Source organism: Pyrgilauda ruficollis, unplaced genomic scaffold (assembly GCF_017590135.1).
Source record: "Pyrgilauda ruficollis isolate IOZ18807 unplaced genomic scaffold, ASM1759013v1 scaffold159, whole genome shotgun sequence".
NCBI lineage: Eukaryota > Metazoa > Chordata > Aves > Passeriformes > Passeridae > Pyrgilauda > Pyrgilauda ruficollis.
Window position 1 is genome coordinate 378,431 of NW_024514654.1, and position 20,400 is coordinate 398,830.

The 20,400-nt window shown below is 61.1% G+C and overlaps 1 protein-coding gene across 1 annotated transcript; it reads right to left on the reverse strand.

The window, feature by feature from the left end:
- Positions 1 to 850: 850 nt before the first annotated feature.
- FMNL1 (formin like 1) lies at positions 851 to 18,523 on the reverse strand. The gene is given in 27 exon segments (XM_041462013.1): positions 851 to 2,322; positions 3,267 to 3,390; positions 3,571 to 3,663; positions 3,903 to 4,004; positions 4,235 to 4,398; positions 4,485 to 4,614; positions 5,205 to 5,285; positions 5,388 to 5,456; positions 5,541 to 5,775; positions 6,310 to 6,512; positions 6,959 to 7,080; positions 7,174 to 7,352; positions 7,354 to 7,462; positions 7,571 to 7,823; positions 7,930 to 8,031; positions 8,123 to 8,272; positions 8,411 to 8,521; positions 9,000 to 9,074; positions 9,441 to 9,534; positions 9,628 to 9,704; positions 9,915 to 10,023; positions 11,215 to 11,346; positions 11,561 to 11,644; positions 12,190 to 12,263; positions 12,352 to 12,435; positions 12,688 to 12,771; positions 18,436 to 18,523. Coding segments are annotated over 27 exon segments (3,189 nt in total). The 5' UTR covers positions 18,481 to 18,523; the 3' UTR covers positions 851 to 2,218.
- Between the last annotated feature and the right edge of the window lie 1,877 nt (positions 18,524 to 20,400).

Here is a 20,400-nt window from a genome sequence, read left to right on the forward strand (position 1 = left end):
TTTGAACAGCGCTGCCAGGGATGCCCAGGGTGGGATTGCTGGGGTGTCTGGGCAGGGACAGGGGTTGGACTGGATGATCCTTGGGGGTCCCTTCCATCCCAGGATATTCTAGGATTCTGTGATTTCTGGGGCTGAAGAGGCAGCACTAACTTGGACGGATCCCAGGCTTTGCTGAACAGCCTGGCATCTCTCTCCTTCCGAGCAGACAGTCCCTTGTCCTCCCTCTCTCCCATTGTAGGGGATTTGCTGCACTGGGAGCTGCTCAGTCTTGCCTTGGGAGGCGCAGGGGTGAGGCAGGCAGAGCTCTGGGGATCCCCCCACAGCTCCCAGTGGAGCAGCCCCTCTGCTGCTGCTGCTGCTGCAGGAGCTGTTTGTCTGCACGGAGCTGAATCCTTCTGGTAAACGAGCCCAGCAGGCTGGGGGGGCTGTGGCCAGGCTGCTCAGTGAGGACAGTTATCTTGAAACACATTTTTTGTGCTGTCATGCACCCACATGTCTGTGCTGTGAACAGACCTCGGAGCTGTTGTCCTCAAAAAAAAAAAAAAAAAAAAAAGGTGGGTGGTTTGTTGCTAGAATTCCAGACTGGATTGTGTTAGAAGGGACCCTAAAGATCATCTCGTTACATCCTCTCACCTCCCACTATCCCAGGTTGCTCCAAGCCCCGTCCAACCTGGGGCTGGGGCAGCCACAGCCACTCCCTCCATCTTTCCATCCCTCCGTTCATCTCCCTCCTTCCCTCTCTTCCTCCCTCCATCCTTCCCTCACTCCATCTTTCCTTCCTTTTCTCCCTCCCTCCCTTCATGACAGCATCGCCTCCCCATGCAAATTCTTTTCCCAGACAAGTCCTTTATCCTCTGAGACGTTTTATTACCAGTTCTGCTTTAGATTAAACAGGCCTTCAGTATATAAAAATAATGTATACAAATGAGCAGTTAATGGTTTACATTTCTGGCTTAAAGGCATTTATAAGTTACACATTCATTTCCCATCCCTCCCCGGACGCGGAGCCGGCGCTGAAGCAGCTAAAATACAGCAGGAAGCAGCGGCTGCTCTGGCTAAAGCTGGGACGAGCGAGAAATGACGGGAGGAGGGAGGAGCGCCCTCGCATCGGGACGAGCGGGGGCAGCTTGCCGGAGTAAATGCAGCAGGAGAGGTTTAATTGCGGCACTGCGGGCTCGGGGTTACTCAGCAGCAGCAGCAGCAGCGGGGTAGGGGAGGGAGCGACAGCCGGGTCCGGTCCGGTACCGAGAGGTTCGTGCGGCTCTGGGGCAGCAGAGACCCCGCAGCCTTTGGGATCGCGGGGCTGGGGGCTGCCGGCATCTCCTGCGTGTCCCACCCGAGAGAACGGGGAGCCCCGCAGGGCTGACAGTCCCGGCTCATCCCAGAGGCTGCAGCCCGACAGTGCAGGCGGATGCTGGGGATGCAGGCGGGCGGAGGTCCCACCACCTCGCAGAGAAACTTGTCCCTGCTGCTGATTGTCGCAGCTACGGAGCCTCCCCTGCGGCGAGGAACAGCCCAGCGCTGCTCGCCACAGCCTTGGGGACACCCTGTGTGGGGGTGTTCCAATCCCTGCTGCCGCAGCACAGAGAAATTTGAAGGAAGACTTATAAAATCATGTAAAATAGCACCGCTGCCAGCCCCTGGCTCCGGGAGGTGCCCGGGGTGGGAGCTTTGCAGCAGCTCCCCGCTGGCTCTGCAGCGCAGGAGAACGCGGGGCTCGGGGCTCTGCGGGCCGGGGAGATGTGCGGGGGAGATGTGCGGGCAGCGTTGTGTCCCTGGCTGACAGCCCTGCCCTCCCGCAGCGGCAATCAAAGGCACCAGCAAGCGGAGGGTGGGACACGGGACACAGGGCTGGCCCCGCGGCCGGCGAGCCAGGGAGCAGCGCCAGGGTAGGGATGGGACAGCCCTTCTTTTCCTTCCAGGACAAGCTGGGGCCTTTTCTGTGCTTCCCCCTTCCTGTCCTTAGCCAGGAGGGCCCCCCAGCCCTGCCGGGGTGGAGGGAGGAGCTCAGGGACACGGCCAAGCAAGCGCCGGTGGTGCCGGTGCCCGGCCCAGGCAGGCAAGGCGGAGCTGGCACGTTAAGCGGCTGGAGCAGCTCGGAGCGGGCTCTGTCCCTCCGCCCCGCCGAGCCCCGGGCCGAGGGACTGCCATCCTGCGGTCCCATCTGCGTCGGGAGGATGGTCCTGCCCCGGTGCTGCAGCCGCAGGGACGGCGCCGGTCACAGCGCGATGTCCGGCGTCGCCTGCAGGCTCTGCCCCGCCGCCCGTTTCTTGGCGCTGCCGCGGGCCTTGTCCCCCCGGCGGTACGGGTTGTTCCGCAGATCTGCACCGGGGGAAGCGCAGGGCCGGATGAGCTTCACCGCCCACCCGGCACGGCCGGGGTCCCGCACCCATCGCGTTAACATGGAATGGTTTGTGGTGGAGGGACCTCAAAGCCCACCCAGTGCCACCCCTGCCACGGCAGGGACACCTTCCACTGTCCCAGGGTGCTCCAAGCTCCAGTGTCCAACCTGGCCTTGGGCACTGCCAGGGATCCAGGGGCAGCCACAGCTGCTCTGGGCACCCTGTGCCAGGGTTCACCCCCCCCAGGAATGAAATTTTTTCCGAGCTTTCAACCTAAAACTCTCTTTTGTTCATTTAAAACCCCTGCCTCCTGTCCTGTCTCTGCCCGGGAGTCGCCCCTCTGGGTATGAGGACACCCAGGAGGAGCCAAGGGCCGAACGCAGCACCGGGAGGAGCAGCAGCAATCAACAATCAGCCCGTGGGACCCCGACCGTCGGCTCTGGGAGCCCAGCACCGCACCGGGGCTGACCCGGGTGTCCCGGGGCTGGGATTCAGGGTGGCACAAACGCAGCCGCACACCTGCAGGAATGCCGGCGGGGCGGGGGGGAAGCCCGGCAGCGCCCGCCCCCCTGCGCCGCCCCACGTTACCTACAGAGGACTCTCCTCGTTGAAGCTCACGTCGCAGAAGAGCCGGGACGAGCGTTTGCCCGTCCGGGCCGTGAAAGGGACAGTTTTGAGAGCTGAGCAGAGCGATCCAGAGACAGCGAGGAGGAGCAGGAGGAGGAAAGAGGAGGAAGAAGCAGAAGAGGAGGAAGAGATATGAGACAGAGGAGGGAGCACTCGGCAGCTTTGCCATGTGGGGTGTGAAGGTGCTTGCAGGTAGGTTTGGTCCCCGTGACAGGGCTTGGTGACCCCCCAGCTCCTGTGACAGCCCCTGCAGCCCCCAGCACTGGGTCTGTGATGTGGGGACACCTGGCTGCTCACCTGAAATTATATCCTCAATGGCCCCATCTTTTCCTTCGTAGATGAGTGGCTCCTTCACCATCTGCCTCTTCTTCAGCTCAGCTATCATGTCCATCTGTTGCCTCCTGGCCTTCTGGACAGGCAGCTGGGAGGGGACAGGGTGCCTGAGTGGTGTGATCACACCCCAGAGGAGGTGGGGTACCCTCCCCTTCACCTCCCACTCAGCTCTCCCTCCCCAGGACCTGTTTAGTCCTTCCCCACCACTCAGCCCAGCCAGGGCTGGGGCTGGGACCCCACCAGGATACAGACATGGGGGCACCTTCACCTCGGGCTGCTGCTCACTGCCAGGGGAGCCAGATTCCGCCTCTTTGGCTGCGGCCTCTTGCTTCTTCCACAGCTCGATGTCCTGCTCTGCTTTCTTGGGAGAGGGGCAGGAAGGGTGTGCTGAGCCAGGGAACCCAGGACTGCAGCCCCCTTCCTTCTTCACCCCACAGCCCCCAGCTCACCCCAAGCCAGCTCTAAAATCTCTGACCATCCCAAGGGTATTCCTGAGCCCCAGCCTTGCCTGTGACTTCTGCTGATTGCTCCAAAGTGGAGTCAGGTGCCCCAGATCTCCTCCCAGCCCACAGAAGCAGAGAACCCCATGCCCCCTCCTACCTTGTAGGCTTTGATGAAGCGCATGAACATGGGGAAGAAGGTGGTGGGGGGACTGGTCTTGGGGTTCTCCCCGAAATACTCCACAGCTGACTCATACGCTTCCTGTGGGCAGAGACACCTGATCTGGGGGCTGGGCAGTGGTGCCCATCGCCCACCACCTCCTTCCAGCCTCTCCCACCTCCCCATCCTGCCCCCTTCTCTCCTGCCTGTCCCGCTGCAGCCACATCCCAAGCAGGAGCCTCTCCCATGGAGCAGAGGTGGGAGAGAGGCTACCCCAGGGTGTCCCCATGCAGGAGACTGCCCCCATGACCCCACCCCACCCCAGCACCCACCTTGGCGGTTTTGCTGTCAGCCTGCAGCTTCTCCATCACCTCGGAGTTGACCTTGAGGAAGTCCTTGAGCACGGGGCTGTCGTCCTGTCTCATGAACTCCCTGCGGGTCAGCTCCATGCCCTGCTGCAGGCTTCGCACGTCTTGCAGGACACCATCCAGGGACACTGCAGGAGGTCAGCAGTGCGGGGTCAGGGCAGGCTCGGGGTGCCAGGGGCTGCCCCAACCCCAGCCCGTGGCCCGTGGGCACTACCTGTGCCTGCCTTGTCAAGGAAGTGCAGCTCGGTGTGGAAGCCAGTGAGCTCTGGGTACTTCTCCATGATCACCCGCACCAGGTAATGCAGCAGCGTCTGCTTGCGGTCTGTGGACTTCATCTCGAGGAGCTGGGGCAGGGCAGAGTCAGCCCCGACCCGCAGCCACCACCCCCTCACCCTGCTCAGGGCTGCCTCGGGTGGCCCTTTGTCCGTGTGGCTGGGTCTGTATCCATCCCTCCACTCCACAGCTGGATCTGCATCCCTCCACTCCCATGGCTGATTCCCGTCTTTCTCCATCCCCGTGGCTGGGTCTGCATCGCTCTGTCCCTGCAGCTGGCTCTTCATCCCTACATTTCCATGTGTGACCTTCCTCCCTCTATCCCCAAAGCTGGTCCCCATCTTCCTTCATCTCATCTTCCTCCATCAAGGTCCTTGAATCCTTTAACCTCTCCATACCAGGTCTCCATCCTTCCTACCCCATTCCTGTGTATCTCCATCCCTTTGCCTCCTCCATCCCAACAGTCTCTTCATCCCTCTGTCCCCACAGCTAAACCTCACATCCCTCCACCCCTACTGCTGGTGCTTGCATCCCCCACAGCAGGTTCCTGCGTCCTTCCATCTCTGCAGCTGCTCCTTGTGTCCCTGTGTCCCCAGGGCGGGTCCCTGGCAGTGGCAGTGCCCCCATCACCCCCACACCAGGGAACCCACGCCGGCCCTACCGCATCAAGGCTCTGCAGCCGGAAGCCGTAGGCAGCTCCACGCTTGCTGCTGTTCATGTAGTTCCCGAAGGCCAGGACAATCTGCAGGGACACCACGGCTTGGGGACACGGGGCCAGGAGGGCACAGTGCCCACAGACACTCTGTGTGCACCCAGCGGGGCCACCTCCCCCCAGAGCCCTCACCTCGAGGATGTGGCGCAGTTTGCTGGAGGATTTGAGGGACATGGAGGCGGCGATGATGGCGTTGAGTTGCTGTGGGAGGGAGGAAGGGAGGGAAGGGTGTGAGTGCGGCCGCAGGAGCCGCCCCCGCGCAGCCCGCCCGGCCCCGGCGCGCACCGGCATCAGCAGCTGGGCCGTGTCGCCGAAGCTGCCCAGGAAGATCATGACGTTCATGCGCTCGGCCAGGCGCGGGATCTTGCTGAAGCGGATCATGAACTGGTCCTCGTCCGAGAGCTCCTCCGGCGGCTGCTGGTCCCGCTCGAACTTCCCGATCAGGGTCCGCTCGTACTCGGTGGGCAGGAAGCGCAGCAGCAGCTCCAGGAAGTCGAGGCTCAGGGCTTGCTGGTCGTACCTGCGGGGAGGGGACACCCCTGGCACTGTCAGGCCCTGCCGCAAGTCCCGAAGCCCCTTTGTCACCCTCGGCTGGTTCCATCATCCCTCTGTCCCCACAGCTGGTTCCTGCATCCCTCCATCTTTCTGTACCTGGACCCTGCATCTCTTTACCTCTCCATATGGATCCCTCCATCTCTCTGTCTTTGGTCCCCACATCCCTTCCTTTCCTGTCTGGTTCCTGCATCCCTCCATCCCCACAGCTGCTCTCTGCATCTGTCTGTCTGTGCCTGGACCTCCCAGCCCTTTGTCTCAGATCTCATCCCCGCATCTCTCCATCCCCACAGCTTACATCCTTCCATCTCTCCAGATCTGATCCTTCCATCTCTCCATCTCTGATCCCTCCACCCTCCATCTCTCTGTGTCTTGTCCCTGTACCCCCATATCCCCATACCAATCCCTCCATCCCATCACACCCTCCGCCATCCCAACCCCTTGTCCCTGCTGGGCTGTGCCTGACCTTATCCCACCCTGCCCAGCCCAGGGGGGCACTCACGTCTCGATGGCCGTGCAGATGTCCTGGACGCTGCGGCCGCCCTTGCGCAGGGTGATGGCCAAGTTCTTGGCCCGGTTGGACTCCATCAGCGTCACCTTGCTGGGGGCCTTCTGCGTGGCCTTGGCCTTGAGGGCACTGATGTCCAGGGCGGGGCCCTGCGCCTTGGTCTTGAACTGCTCCTCAAAGTCACTCATGTCCAGCTCCTGCGGGGACACAGGGCTGTGGACACGGCAGGGAGGTGGCACGGGACATCTGGGGTGACGACAGGGCCAGAGGACCAGGATAAGGGTGAGGAGTGAGGATCAAGATGAAGCAAAGGGATGAGGATGAAACAAGGGGACAAGTACAGGAACAGGCAAGGGGACAGGGAGAGGTGAGGAGGGGGTGGAGGGACCAGAGGATGGAGATGAGGAGGAAAAAATGGACAGGTTGTGAAGGTGCAGATGGGGCAAAGGGACAAGGACAGGGCGAGAGGAGCAGCACGCCTGATCCCGTGTCCCTCTCCATGGTGCTAAGGACTTTGCCTGACCTCCAGCTCCTCCTGCAGCCCTGGACACCGCGGGTGGGGGCAGGGTGGGCACAAGGCAACCTCAGCACGGCCCAGGGCACTGAGCCCCGCTGTGCCCGGCCCCTCGTCCCCTGGGCTCACCTGCAGCACCTTCTCATCGTTGAGCTCGGTGAAGACGGTGCCGTCGATCTGGCTCGGCTTCAGGGCCACCCAGTTGAAGACGGGCATGCGGAACTTGGTCTGGATCGGCTTCTTCACCTTCACTGAGGGTCACAGGGAGGGGGACACGTCACACCCACCCCAGGGTGCCCCCAGACCCCTCCTGGGGAGCATCCCCACCCCTGGGCCACACTCACCTGAACCGTTGGCAGTGGGGGGGGCACCCGGCCCGGCTGGGGGCTCCCCACCGAGGGGTGGGGGTGGTGGAGGGGGAGGCACGAGGCCCTCTGGACCCCCCGGGAGCGGTGGGGGGGGTGGTGGCACTGGAGCACCCGGGAGGGGGGGAGCTGGTGGGGGGCTCTTCAGGGGGGGCAGCAGGTGATGGTGGGGGAGGTGGGGCTGGAGCCAGAGCCGGAGCATCTGCAAGGGAAAGAAGAGGTGGGTGAGACAGTGACACAGCAGGGCACGGTGCCACCACCATGCTCCCTCTGCCACCGCATTACCCTGAGTCCCCTGGCACATCCCCACACCCCCGCCTCACTTTCTGTGCCCAGAGACTCGCTGCCACCCCTCCCAGGTGCCAGGTGCCCCCGCCGGGAAGGGGACATCCCACGGTACCTGTGCAGGTGTCGGTGGTGGCAGCGGCCTCTCCGGAAACCACGGGGGTTGCGGGGGTTTCTATGACAACGGGGACAATTTCGATGGCGACGTCTCCGTCGGGCCCACGCAGAATCTGCACCAGCCCCTTCTCCTCGAGCTCCGCCAGCCGCCGCTCCAGCGCCAGCCGGTAGCACTCCTGGGGCTGCGGGGACGGCGGGCTGGGCGGCCGCGGGGGGCTCAGCTGCTCCTGGAGAGGTGACAACCCCCGGCAGGTCACTGGTGTCCCTGTGCACCCCTAAGAGCCGGTCCCTGAGCCCCAGCCTGCCCTCGGCACCGCGGCACCCCGGGCTCACCCGCAGCGCCTCCAGCTCCCGCCGCGCCTGGCTCAGCTGCTTCTCCAGCTCCGCTATCTTGGCCATGGAGTCGTTCTCCGCATCCTGCAGCTTCTCTGTCAACTGTGGGGGGCGAGGCGCCGCTGCTCAGCCCCGTCCTCATCCCTCCCTCGGGGCTTGCGTCAGCGGCTCTGCCCACGCGCCCACGGCCCACCTGGCTGACGTGCTCCTGCAGCTCCTCCATGTGCTCCAGCACCGCCGTCTTGGTCTCCGAGTCCTCCAGCATGGCCCCCACGTCGAAGACATTGTCCAGGTAGGCTTGGATCTGCACCTGCAGCTTGTCGCTCTCAGTGAGGCGCAGAGTCTGCCGAGGGACAGCTGGTGTCACCATCGGTGCCAGCGGCACCCCCATCCCCGGGACCACCCACCCCCACCCTCGGGACCACCCACCCCCACCCTTGGGATCAACCACTCCCGGGATCACCCACTCCCGATCACCCACCTCCAGGTACTGGTCCAGCCCCAGGTGGGTGAACTCGTACTGCAGGAACACGCGGAAGTTCATGTTCTCCACCGAGTGCACCACGATGTTGATGAACTGCATGCAGGCCACCTGCGCAGACACGGCTCAGCACGGGGCCAGGGTGGCTCGTGGGGATGTTGCCCCAGGGGCTGCATGGGGCGTTGGTGGCCCTCGGGGACATGGTGCCCCTGGGGAGTGCATGGGGGTTGACACAGTCCTGGGGAGGTGGTGCCCTGGGGATAGCACAGTGGTCCTGGGGACATGATGGCCTGAGGACAGTTTGGTGGCTTAGAAGCCCTTGGGGACATGATGCCATGGGCACAGTGTAGTGGCTTAGAAGCCTTTGGGGACAGCAGAACAGTCCTTGGGACACACCACCCCCAGGACAGCACGGTGGCTCAGCAGCCCCTGAGGACATGGTGGCCTGGAGAGATTTGGTGATTCAGCATCCTTTGGGGCATGATGCCATAGGGACAGTGTGGTGCTTAGGAGCTCTTGGGGCATAATGGCCTGGGGACAGTGCAGCAGCCTTGGGGACAGCAGAGCATGGCCCCCAGCAGCCACTCACCATGAAGTCAATGTTGGTGTCCTCATTTCGGAAATATTCCATCAGCTTCTCGAAGCGGTTCTTCTCCCCGCAGACCTGGGGGGGAGCAGGGGGCTGAAGGCCAGCGAGGACATGGCCAGGGGACACCCAGAAGAGTGACAGGACAGGAGGTATCTATTGGTGACACCATTCCAACTGTGAATGGTGCTGCCAGGCACCTGGCCCAGCTGGGACATGGCCCTGGGGATACGTGGTGGCATGGGGACATCAAACCCAGTGAGTGGAACATCCCTAAGCAAACCAGAGGTTTGAGGGTGGTGCAGGGCTCTGCCACACACAGGATTTGTGCCTTTTTTTGAGGCACAAATCCAGCTGAAGCACAGATGCTCATGTGGGGACTGGGTGTCCCTACTGGGGACTGGGTGTCCCTCCATCTCTCCATCTTGGGGGATGGAGACTCACCTCCTTGAAGTTGTCAAAGGCAGCCAGGATGATGTCGTGGCCACCTCGGACCAGGCAGACAGCGGCCAGCAGCTCCAGCACCAGAGCCTTGGTCCTGCAGAGACACACTGTGTGAGGGGGCTGGGGCCGCGGGGTGGGCAAGGGGACAGGGGGGACAAGGGACAACAGTGGGCAGGGCAGCTCCTACCTGGCGCTCTTGTTGTTGAGGCTCAGGGTGATCTCGTTGACACAGGCTGGGTGGTTCATCACCAGGCTGAAGCCAGACTGGGGAGGGGAAAGGAGCATTCATGGGGTCGTGTGTCTCCCTGGAGGCACTCGAGTACCGCGGGACATGGTCCCCACCAGGCAGGAGGCTGAGTGAGGACATCTCAGAGCCAGGGGACGCAGAGCCGTCCCACCCCGGAGCTGCCCCCGCGGGCGCGGGGGATGCCGGGGAGCCCCAGGCGGATCCCCGCGGATGCCGCCCACTCGCACCTGGTAGTTCATGATGGCGCGGAGGCACATGATGCACACATGGACATCGTCCTTCTGGCTGACGAGCCGCGAGTTGCGCAGCGTCTTCCTGCTGTGCGAGGGGTTCAGCCTGGCCGGGGAGAGCGCGGCTGAGCGGGGCCCGGGGCAGCCGCGGGCGCAGCGCAAAGCGGGGACGGGACAGCGCAAGGGGGTGGCAGCGGGGCGCGGGGACACCGGGACACCCGGGCGGCTGCACCCCACGGGAGAGACCCTGTGTCCGTGCCCATCTAGAAGCCCTGGGAGCGGGGGGTGATGTGGGGTGGGATGGGTTTTGGGCCCCCTCGTGCACACGGGTGGTCTCGGAGGCTCACCGGGGCGGGCAGGAGCTGCCGGGTGACCTGGGGGCACTGTCCCCATCGCTGCCCGGGGCACCGCAGGGGACGCTGGGGTGGACGTGGCGGAGGAGGGTGTGGATGTGCTGGTTCGAGAGGCAGCAGCTGGAGGCGCGTTAGAGCCTGCAGGACAGGAGGGAGAAACGGGGCTCCCGCGCCGCCCCGGGGACACCCGGGCTCGGGGACAAGGGATGGGACCCCCTGCGGGTGCCACGTCCCTCCTGACCTGTCCCTGGGGCTGGGAGGGACACCCCGGCTCCTCCAGAGCTGCTGGCGGGCGGCGAGGGACCCCCGCGGTCCCCGGGGTGCCACGTTACAGCTCGTGGGGTGACCGCGGTGGGTGACCCTGGGACTCCCCCGCCCACCGGGGGTGCCCCGCAGGCCCTGTCCCCAATGCCGGTGACCAGCAGCGGGGTCCCGTGGGGTGTCCCCGTCCCGCCAGTGCCCCGTCACCTACCGTCAGCGCGTCCCCGGCAGCGTGCAAGAGAAGAGCGGGGTTAGACGGGGCTGCGGGCGAGCGGCACCAAGCGAGAGCCACCAGCCACCGGGACCGGCTTGGGGGACACAGGCCCGTCCCTCCGCCCCGGGTTTAAACCAGGGGGCTGCGATTTGCTCCCCCACAATCTCCAACACCCCCAATTTTTGTGTATTCCTGGGATTTAGTCAGAGCACCCCAGCACGGTGGCAGTGCCGGGGTGGGGACACGGCTCCAGCCCAGCCCCAGGCGGGGCTTAGCCCCTGGGGACACACAGGGGGATGTGGCTTTGTCCCCACCCTCAAATCAGCAATGGGCGCCCATTTTTAGGGCCGGGCCTGCGTCTCCCTGCCGAGCCCCTCTCCAAGCGCGGTGCGGCCGGGGTGCAGCGAGGCGACAGCGGGGGACACGGCACAGGGACACGGGGACAGTTGGGGACGGCACCACACGTTACCTTACAGTGAGGGGCCGCGGCTTGGAGGAGCCCTGGGTGGGGGACGAGGAGGTGCTTTTGTTCAGGTCCTCCAGCGACCGCTCCTTGCCCTTGTCAGAGCCGGGGCTGTTCTCTGCGCTCTCCATGTCATACCTGGTGGCCCGTGGGGACATGGGGACGGGTGAGACGTGGCACCCCAATAGGGGCAGGTGCCCCTCAGGGACATTGGGGATGTTCTGCTCAGCCCCAGCCATGGAGCATTGCCCTGATGACAAGGGAGGGCACCCCCAGGGACCGCCCCAGCCCTGCTGAGCCCCAGGGGAGGCTGATCCCAGCCTTGGGGACAGGGGACCCGGTGGGGACGTACGCGACAGAGCACTGGGCAAAGGCGAGGTACTCCAGCAGCACGTCCAGTCCCTTGTTCTCCTCGTTGAGGAACTCCTGGACCCAGCTGGAGGGTGCAAAGGGTTAGTGGGCTCTGCCAACCCCCGCATCCTCTCTCCCCCTGTGCCCACACACTCAGCAGAGCCACCTCTGCTCAGAGGTCCCCAGCAACGGTGGAACATGCTGGGGACATGAGGTGGCACCATGAGCTGGCATTTCTCTGAGGCCAGCTGAGTGCCATGGTGAACCTGATGTATGGGGACACAGCCCAAGGGCTCCCCTGCCACCACTGCCACCACTGCCACTGTGGCCAGGGCTACCACAACAGGACAGCCTGGCCCTGGGGACAGTAGGCACCCACCACCCCACAAAGGGTCAGGACAGCCAGCGTGGGGGGCAGGGTCCCTCCTGGCACCCTGGGGGCGCCAGAGAGCCATAATGGGGTTCAGACCCCCCAGCACCCTCAGCCTCCCATCAGAACCCTCCTTAGGGGGCAGGATGAGGCCACAGCCTCCACATCCTGCTGTCACCCTCCAGCCAGAGCCAGCACACGTCCATCCCCATCCCAGAGATGCTGGCAGCAGCTGGGTGACAATGCCACCTCACCCTTACCCGATGTAGTTGGTCCTCAGGGAGATCTCCAGCTCCCGGAGCACCTGCGTGGACTCCTGCACTCGCCTCTTGAACTGTGGGATGGGGACAGCCATTGGCACCGTCCCTGTGCCCAGCCTGGCACGGGGCCCAGGGGACCGGGGTGCAAAGGGGACCCCTCACCTTCCTGCTGACACCACCCGTGTCCAAGTAGCTCTTCAGCTTCTGGATGTAGGCAGATGGAGGGTTCTTCACCTGGAAACGCTCCTACGAGCCCCAGAGAGAGGCTGAAACTGGGCCACCCGCTGTGGCACTGGGACATGCCACTGTCCCCACAGCAGCCACAGTGTCCCTGTCCCCACCCCAGCCGCATCAATGCTTAATGAGGTTAATGAGGTGCTGTGTCAGTAACGAGATGGATGTCAGTGCTTGGTACAGCCAGACTGATACCCAAACCGTGCCATGAGTGGCACCTGGGGACAGGGACGGCACTGGGGACACTGTGAGCTTGGACCTCACCTGGTCACAGATCAGCTCCCACTTCTTCTCGTTGTCATACTGGTTAAGCAGCTTCATCTTGTCCGGGGGCAGGTTCATGGAATTCTGTGGGTGAAGGATGTCAGCGCTGGGGGTCACCCCAAAAACCCCCCTGGGATGCAGCACCCCCTGCTCAGCGAGCACTGGGAGATGGGGATACCCATGGGAGGATGGGGGCACTGGTGGGACATGAAGATTCCAGAAGATGGGGATACTAGTGGGACAACAGGGACAGTGATGGAACAATGGGGACAGTGGTGGGAGGATGGGATCACGGTGGAAAAATGAAAGCAGCATTCTCAGGATGAGGACACTGGTGGGATGATGGGGACAACACTGGGAGGTTGGGAACACCACTATTCCCAGGATGTGAGCATCCCATGGACCCATCAGTAATGTCCCCACCTGAGGGTCCCCAAGGGGAGGGGTGGGGGACAGGAGGAAGAACTGAGTCCTGAGTGCCCCATGTGCCCAGCCTCAGCCAGCCCAGTCCCAGCAGGGCCACACGGAGTGAGGGACAGGGACATGACTGGTGACAACTGAGGGACCCAGGAGCCTGGGCTGTGCTTGGGGGTCACCCCTGAGTCCCCCCACACAGGTGCGTGATGAGCCCACCTGGGGAAACCAGTGTTTATTGAGAGACAGCGATGGCAGGGCCTGGCTCATCCCCACGTCCCTCCTTGCCACCCTTGCACAGCCCCAGCCCCCACGGCCACCACAGGACGTGACGTGGTTTCCGCTCGGCACCGGGCGCTGCCGAAACCGCCCCCGCCACAGGCAGGACACAGCTCCTGCCCCTGGGCTGCTCTGCTGAGGGACACCATGGGGGACCTTCATGGGACACCCACCATGGCCTGGGCCAGGCTGCAGCTCAGCTCGGCTCACAGGTGATTTATTTCACTAAAAGACACAGTTTTTGGTGCTCCAGCTGGAGAGCACCTGCAGGCTGGCACGATGGCATGTGGAGCAATGCACAGCCCCAGGCCACCCCTAAATCCCAGTCTTGGGGTTCCCTGAGGAGGAGCATGGGGATGTGGGGTGCATGCCATGCTGGAATAACCACATCCTTGGAGGAAGGCATCTCCCAGGGCTTTGGTTACCCACAGAAGAGCAGGTCCAAGGGGAGAGGTCCCACTGTGGTGGGCAGGAACAGAAACCTCTCCACCTCCTCCAGGGAGGACCTGTCAAGCTGCTTTCACAAGAAGCCAAAATGAGGAGCTGTGGGTGGGGAGGAGCTGGGTTGGGCTGGGGCTGGCTGGCACGAAGAGCTGGGCAGGGGGACAATCAGGCTGCAGGGTCAGAAATGGCCTCACTGTGAAGCCACTGGAGCTGCTGGGTTCTGGAACAGGCAAGGTGACAGCAGCACCTGGCTGTCACCATTGCTGGTCCCAAGCTGCCATCCTTGGGATGGCTGAGGGTCAGAGCTGTGCCAAGAGGGACCACACACCCAGACACCTCAGCCAGGGCTCAGCCACACCCGTGGCACCTCTGTGGGACACTGCTGGGTGCCCTTGGCACAGAGGGGATGGTGGCACACAGACCAGCTTTAAACCATCACATGTGGGACCTGGACCAAGCAGGACCTTGGGTGGGACAGGACCAGGCACGAGGGTGGGGCAGGGCTGTCCCCGTGGAGGTGGCTGTGCCCCGAGCCCCGCGGTCCCTCCCTTGCAGGCAGGATGTGGCACAGGTCGGGTACAAACAGGGTGGTGGCTGCGTCCCGGGTGGGCTTGTGGTGCCACGGAGGAAGCGACTCCGCCGAGGAGCCTCAGCCGACAGCACAAAGAAACCGGTTCTCATTTCCTGCCAGGGAGGGGGGACTGCGGCTGCAGGAGGTGGGGCAGGGTGGGAGGTGTGGGGCAGTGGGTGATGTGGGGCTGGGTGGGTGATGTGGGGCAGCAGGGCAGCAGCCAAGCACCCCACAGGCATCAGTGGAAGGACTTGGTCCTCCTCCTCTTCCTCCTTTGGGGACAAGGATGGAGGAGCCACCGTGACTTGCCCCCAGCAGCCACATCCACCTGCCGTCATCCAGCACCTCATCCCGCCCCTGCCCGGGGCTTCCCAGCAGCCTCACAGCCCACCACGTCACTGAGTGGGTGCCACCAAATGACCCCCAACAGCGCTGCTGTGACACAAAGTGCCACAGAGCCTGCAGGGCCATCCCAGCCATGCCCAGCACCAGGATGAGCCTGGCTGGGACACAGCAGTGGGTTGAGCCAGGCTTTGCCCTCCACTGAAAACAAGGCCAGGGGAGGTGAAGCAGCACCAACATCATTTTCTGGTACAAAACAACCTTTTGCTGTCGTGGCTGGCAGGGACGGAGCTATTTTGGGTGTCAGACACCTCTTTTTGTTCCACATGTAAGCGGGCAGCGCCGGGCTGAGCCGAGCTCTGCACCAAGGCTGGCACAGAATGTTCTGGCATCCCCTGGGGAAGGGTTTGTGCTGCACAGCCCGGCGGGCTGAGCGTGAGCCGTGCTGAGCCCTGGCAGTGCTGTCACCGGGGCACGAGGATGTGTGCACAGAGAGGGCAGGGGAAGCCTTGGCAGCGGGATGGGACAACATCCCAGCCTGCTCCAGGCACAAAATCCTGCCACAAGGAGGGGGACAGGGCAGGGAACTGCCCCAGATGGCAGCTCAGGGGCTGTCCCCAGCTTCAGGAAGGGCCAGCACCTCCAGGTGCCTGGGTGACCAAGGGACCGTGCCACTCCTGGGATGCTCCATCCCTCCGGGCCACAGAGCGCCCCTGAGCTGGTTTGGACATGCCCAGTCCTGAAGTGCCAGCTGTCCCACGGTGTCCCCTCCAGTGCCCCTGACTGCCACTGGACTTGTTCTCCTGCCTCTTTCCCAGGGCTCAGTGCAAGGCATGGAGCAGGACCAGGCCCACCCAGGGCTCCCTGACCTCCTGGATGCAGCAAACTGGGCTGGGGACACTGCCAGGGCCAGTTCATCCCATCAGGGACTCCCTGGATCCAGCCAGACCCAAACCCACCCAGTGTAGTCAGGGACGGCTGGTGCAGGAGGAGACAGACTGTCCCCAGGATGGCCGGGGGGAGGCGGGCAGGGCTGGGCCGGGCTGGGCCGGGCCGGGCTGGGGCTGACCTGTGCGGCCGCTGCCGCCTGCAGCTCCAGCTCTATTTTAAGAACAAGCAGGAGCTGCTGTAGCTTGAACCGGGGAGAGGAGCCTGATCCCACCAGTGTGCCCTCATCCCTGCTGGGGGCCTGCCTGCCCACCCTGCACTGGGATGTCCCCCTGGTTCACCCGGGGCTGGATCCAGCAGCACAGGAGGGCTCCTGCACCAGGACACTCTCCAGGCTCTGATCCAGCAGCTGGTGGCCCACAGGCAATGTCCCACCCAGGACACAGGTTCCCCTTGGGGACACCCTGGTGCAGCCCCACATCCCCCAGGCAGCCTTGGCCACCGTGCTGGAGATGGATCCAGCAGGAAGCTGAGGACCAGCTTTGTTTCCTGGTTGAGCGAGGCTGACACCGTGGCCAGGACTCGCTGGTGACCCGTCCTGCTGCTGGGGCCAACAGCACATCTGCAAACATCTGCAAACATCTGCAATGGTGACGTTGGCCTTGCACTCCCCCAGCTCCTGAGAGAAGAGGCAGCAAAGCCCCACCAGGCAAAGCTCCTGGCTGGAGCAGCCCCTGTCCCCGCCAGCCACTGCTTGATTTTGACTCCACCACACCTCAACTCACTATTCCATTTATATATTCCCAATTAATGCCCCTTGACATACAAAGGGAGGGAAATCCTGCTTGCTTCTAGCAGGAGTATCTGGGCATCCCTATCCCAGCAGCAAAGATGCTTTTCCTCTGCTCCATCCCAAAAATCCACCTGGTCATATCCCAAACTACTTGGCACAGGTCAACCCTCCCATTGCTCTGCCAAAGCAGCATCTGCCACAGTGCCCCAGCTGGGAAGAAGCCAATTTTTGAGAATGAAGTTTTGGGAAAACTAAATTCCCATTTCTTGGCACAGAGTGGGTGTATCCCCTTCCTGGCAGCAATTTGGATCCCCTATGCTCCTCCTTGGGCTTTTCTGCCAAGGCTTTGCACCACCAGCTCTCCCAGTTTGGGATGTCCAGCCCAAAACTGATTTGCACTGAGCTCTCATGGCATCACTGCAACCATGGCAACGTGTGAGATCTGGATCGTGGCCCACCAGGAGATTCCCAGCTCATCACCACCTGCTCCATCACTGAGCTCAGGAAGTAGAAGAGTTGAAGGCAGAGTCAGGGAATGTGTTAGTGCTGGGTGAGGGCAGAGGGACCCCCTGTCCCCATCCCCCCGGGGTTCTGCTGCTCCCACAGCCACGAGAATGGGGAAGGGACTGTGAAAGGAGGAAGCAGAATTGGGACAGCCACTTTCACAAGACACCCGCTTCCCGTCGGGCCGTGTCCAGCCCCTGGGTGCCTCTTCTCCTGGAAAAGGCCTTTCCCTCTGGATGAGGGCAGAGAAGGTGGTGCTGAGGGCCTGGAGCAGCGCTTTCCCCTTCTCTGATAATTTTTTGGTTTAGGATTTCCAACCTGCTGGGCCCAGCCCGCTGAAAGTGCTGCTTCCTGGGGCCTCACAGCGGAAACACCCCGAGTCTCTTCCTGCCGCCACTGCTGTGACAGCAGGAGCCATCAGAGGCATCGCCACCCCACCCAGCCACCTGCCAGCCCGGGTGTCCCCCGGCAAACCCTCCCAGGGGGTCCCGCGGGGGTCCCCCCAAGCAGTGCCCGCGGCATCTCCCCCTGCAGCCGCGGGGATCGCTCCCGCTGCGACGCTCATCCCAAATAATCCCGTAAACTCCACGAGATCAAAAAGCTCCCAAGGAATTTGTGCTCGGGGCTGGGATGGGGCACCCCTCCGAGCCGATCCCGGCAGGTCCAACCGAGCGCATCCCGCTGTGCCGGCATTGTGGAAGCTGCGCCCGGCACGGGATCGGCCAAACGGCTCCATCTCCCGCGGGGGGATTAAAGCAGCGATTGCTTTTCCTCGGAGCATTTTTGGGGAGGGCGTGGGCAGGGGCTGGAGCGGGTGGCGCGGCGGCGGGACCCGGCCCTCCCGGCGGGAAGGTCACGGCCGGCCCGGGCCGCTCAAGGACGGAGCGAGCGGGAGCCGCGGGAACTGCAGGAGAGCGGCTCCCGGGCTGCCATCCATCCATCCATCCATCCATCCGTGCCACGGGAACGCGCTCCGCATCGCCGCTGCCCACCGGCGGGGGCTTCCCCTGCTCCGGGGAGGAGGAAGAGGAGGAAGAGGAGGTGAGCGAAGCATCGCCATCCGCAGCACCGGCTGCTTGCGGCGCGCTCCGGCCCTGCCGCCGATCCCGCCATGGCGGAGCCTGCCCGGGCTCCGGGACTCGGGGTCACCCCAAGAATTTGGGGGTTGGATCTCCCCCAAGGGGAGAGCGATGAGGGCAGGGAGCGGCTGGGGGTCATCCCGGGGCAGGGCTGAGCGTCCCCGGGGAAACGAGGTGACAGCGGGGCAGTCATCATTATGAATAAGAACATCAATTAAATAATAAATCAAATAATTGATAGAACGACGGAATAGTAGCAATACGATAATTAGAATGATGATAACGGTGGTAACGCTGCTAACGATGCTGATACCGATAGGGATGCTGAGAGACCCCCACCCAGCGGCTCCCCCTGTCCCCCCCGGTGAGTCGGGCCCCCTCCCCGCCGGACGCCCCTGTCCTGCCCGGTCCCCTGCGGTCCCGTCCCCGCTCACCAGGACGCGGCCGAAGCGCTCCTCCAGCTCGGCGGCCCCGGGCATGGGCTGCCGGGGGGGCGGCGGCGCGGCGGCGGCGGGGGGGGGCCCGGGCNCGTCCTCGCCCGTCCCCGCCGCCGCTCGCCGGCGTTTGCAACTTCTGCGGGGCGTTCTCGCGCTATAAACGCCCCGCCCGCCCCCGGCCCCCGCCCCGGCCGCGGCCAGAGGCGGCCCCGGCACCTGCTCGGCCGCAGGCGGGGAGCGGAGCGGCGCTGCGCCGGCGAGGCTTGCGGCAGCCCAGTTGCTTTATTTTATTTTATTTATTTTATTTTATTTTATTTTATTTTATTTTATTATTTTATTTTTATTTATTTTATTTTATTTTTTATTTTATTTTTATTTTATTTTTTAAATTTTATTTTATTTTATTATTTTTTAAACTTTATTTTAGACTTGCTTTTTATATCATATTAAATAAAATTTAATATTAAATTTAATTATTAATCATTTATATTATACAAAATGAAATGTCTTTTCTATTTTTATTTTATTTTATATTTGATTTTATTTTTTTTTATTTTATTATTTTTTAAACTTTATTTTAGACTTGCTTTTTATATTATATTAAATAAAATTTAATATTAAATTTAATTATTAATCATTTATATTATACTAAATAAAATGTCTTTTCTATTTTTATTTTATATTTTTTATTTTATTTATTTTTAAAATATTGTTCTTAAGTTTTTTATTTTCTTTTTTTCCTTTATTTTTATTCCTGTTTTCCCCTTATTTTATCCTGTCTTATTTATTTCATTTAATTCTATTCTTATTTTTAAATTTACTTTCATTCTATTTATCTATTCAATTTTTGCTTTCATTTTTATGTTCTATGTATGCATTATTTAAGTACATTTTATTTAACTATTTTATTTCCATTTTATTTCATTCTATTATTTATTTTATTTTAAAATTTCCATTTACTTATATTTTTAATTTAAGCTTTTTGTTTGACTTTCCTTTTACCTTACAGCAATTTATTAGTGTTTTATATAAATTATTTTTAGTTAATTTTATAGTTTTATTTTATTTAATAATAAATTTTAATTTATAATTAAATAATAATACATTTATTTCTTTTTTATTTACTCTGATTTTTGGGCCAAAGCCCAACAGTTTGGGATTCTCCTGCCCTGCCAGAGGCTGGGGGTCACAGGGACAGGGGACAGGGCTGGCTGGCACCCACAGTGTCCCCCAGCTGTCCCAGAGGGGCCACGGTGCCCCCGAGCCGGGCAGGGCACCCTGGGCACAGGGACCGGGATGTGGCACCTGCCGGGATCCTGCTGTGAGCTGCCAGGGCAGCAGGGACGGCACAGAGCGCGTGACAGTTGGTGAGATTCGCCAAAATTTAGTGAGATTGGGTGAAATTCACCAAAATTTGGTGAAATTTGGTAAGACTTTATGAGATTCACCAAAATTCGGTGAGATTTGGTGAGATTCACAAAAAAAAATTGGTGCAATTTGGTGATATTTGGTGATATTTAGTGATATTTGGCAAGACTTGGTGAGATTCACCAAAATTTGGTGAGATTTGGTAAGACTTTATGAGATTCACCAAAATTCGGTGAGATTTGGTGAGATTCACAAAAAAAATTGGTGCGATTTGGTGCTATTTGGTTATATTTGGCAAGATTTGGTGAGATTCACCAAAATTTGGTGAGATTTGATGAGATGTGATGAGATTCCGTGCTGTTCAGTGAGGTTCTCCAGGACTGGGCGGCACTCGGTGGATTCCCCGAGTTTTGGTGCTGAACCCTGAGGTTCGAGGGGAGACGAGCCGAGGGATGGGGACGGATCCAGAGGGGATGCCGGCAGCCCCGGGGGATCCAAACCCCCTGCCCAGCCCCAGAGCTGCCACATCCGCACCTCCGGCCCGGCAGGACCTGCAGGTGTCACCGGGTGTCACCAGGTGTCACCGGTGTCACC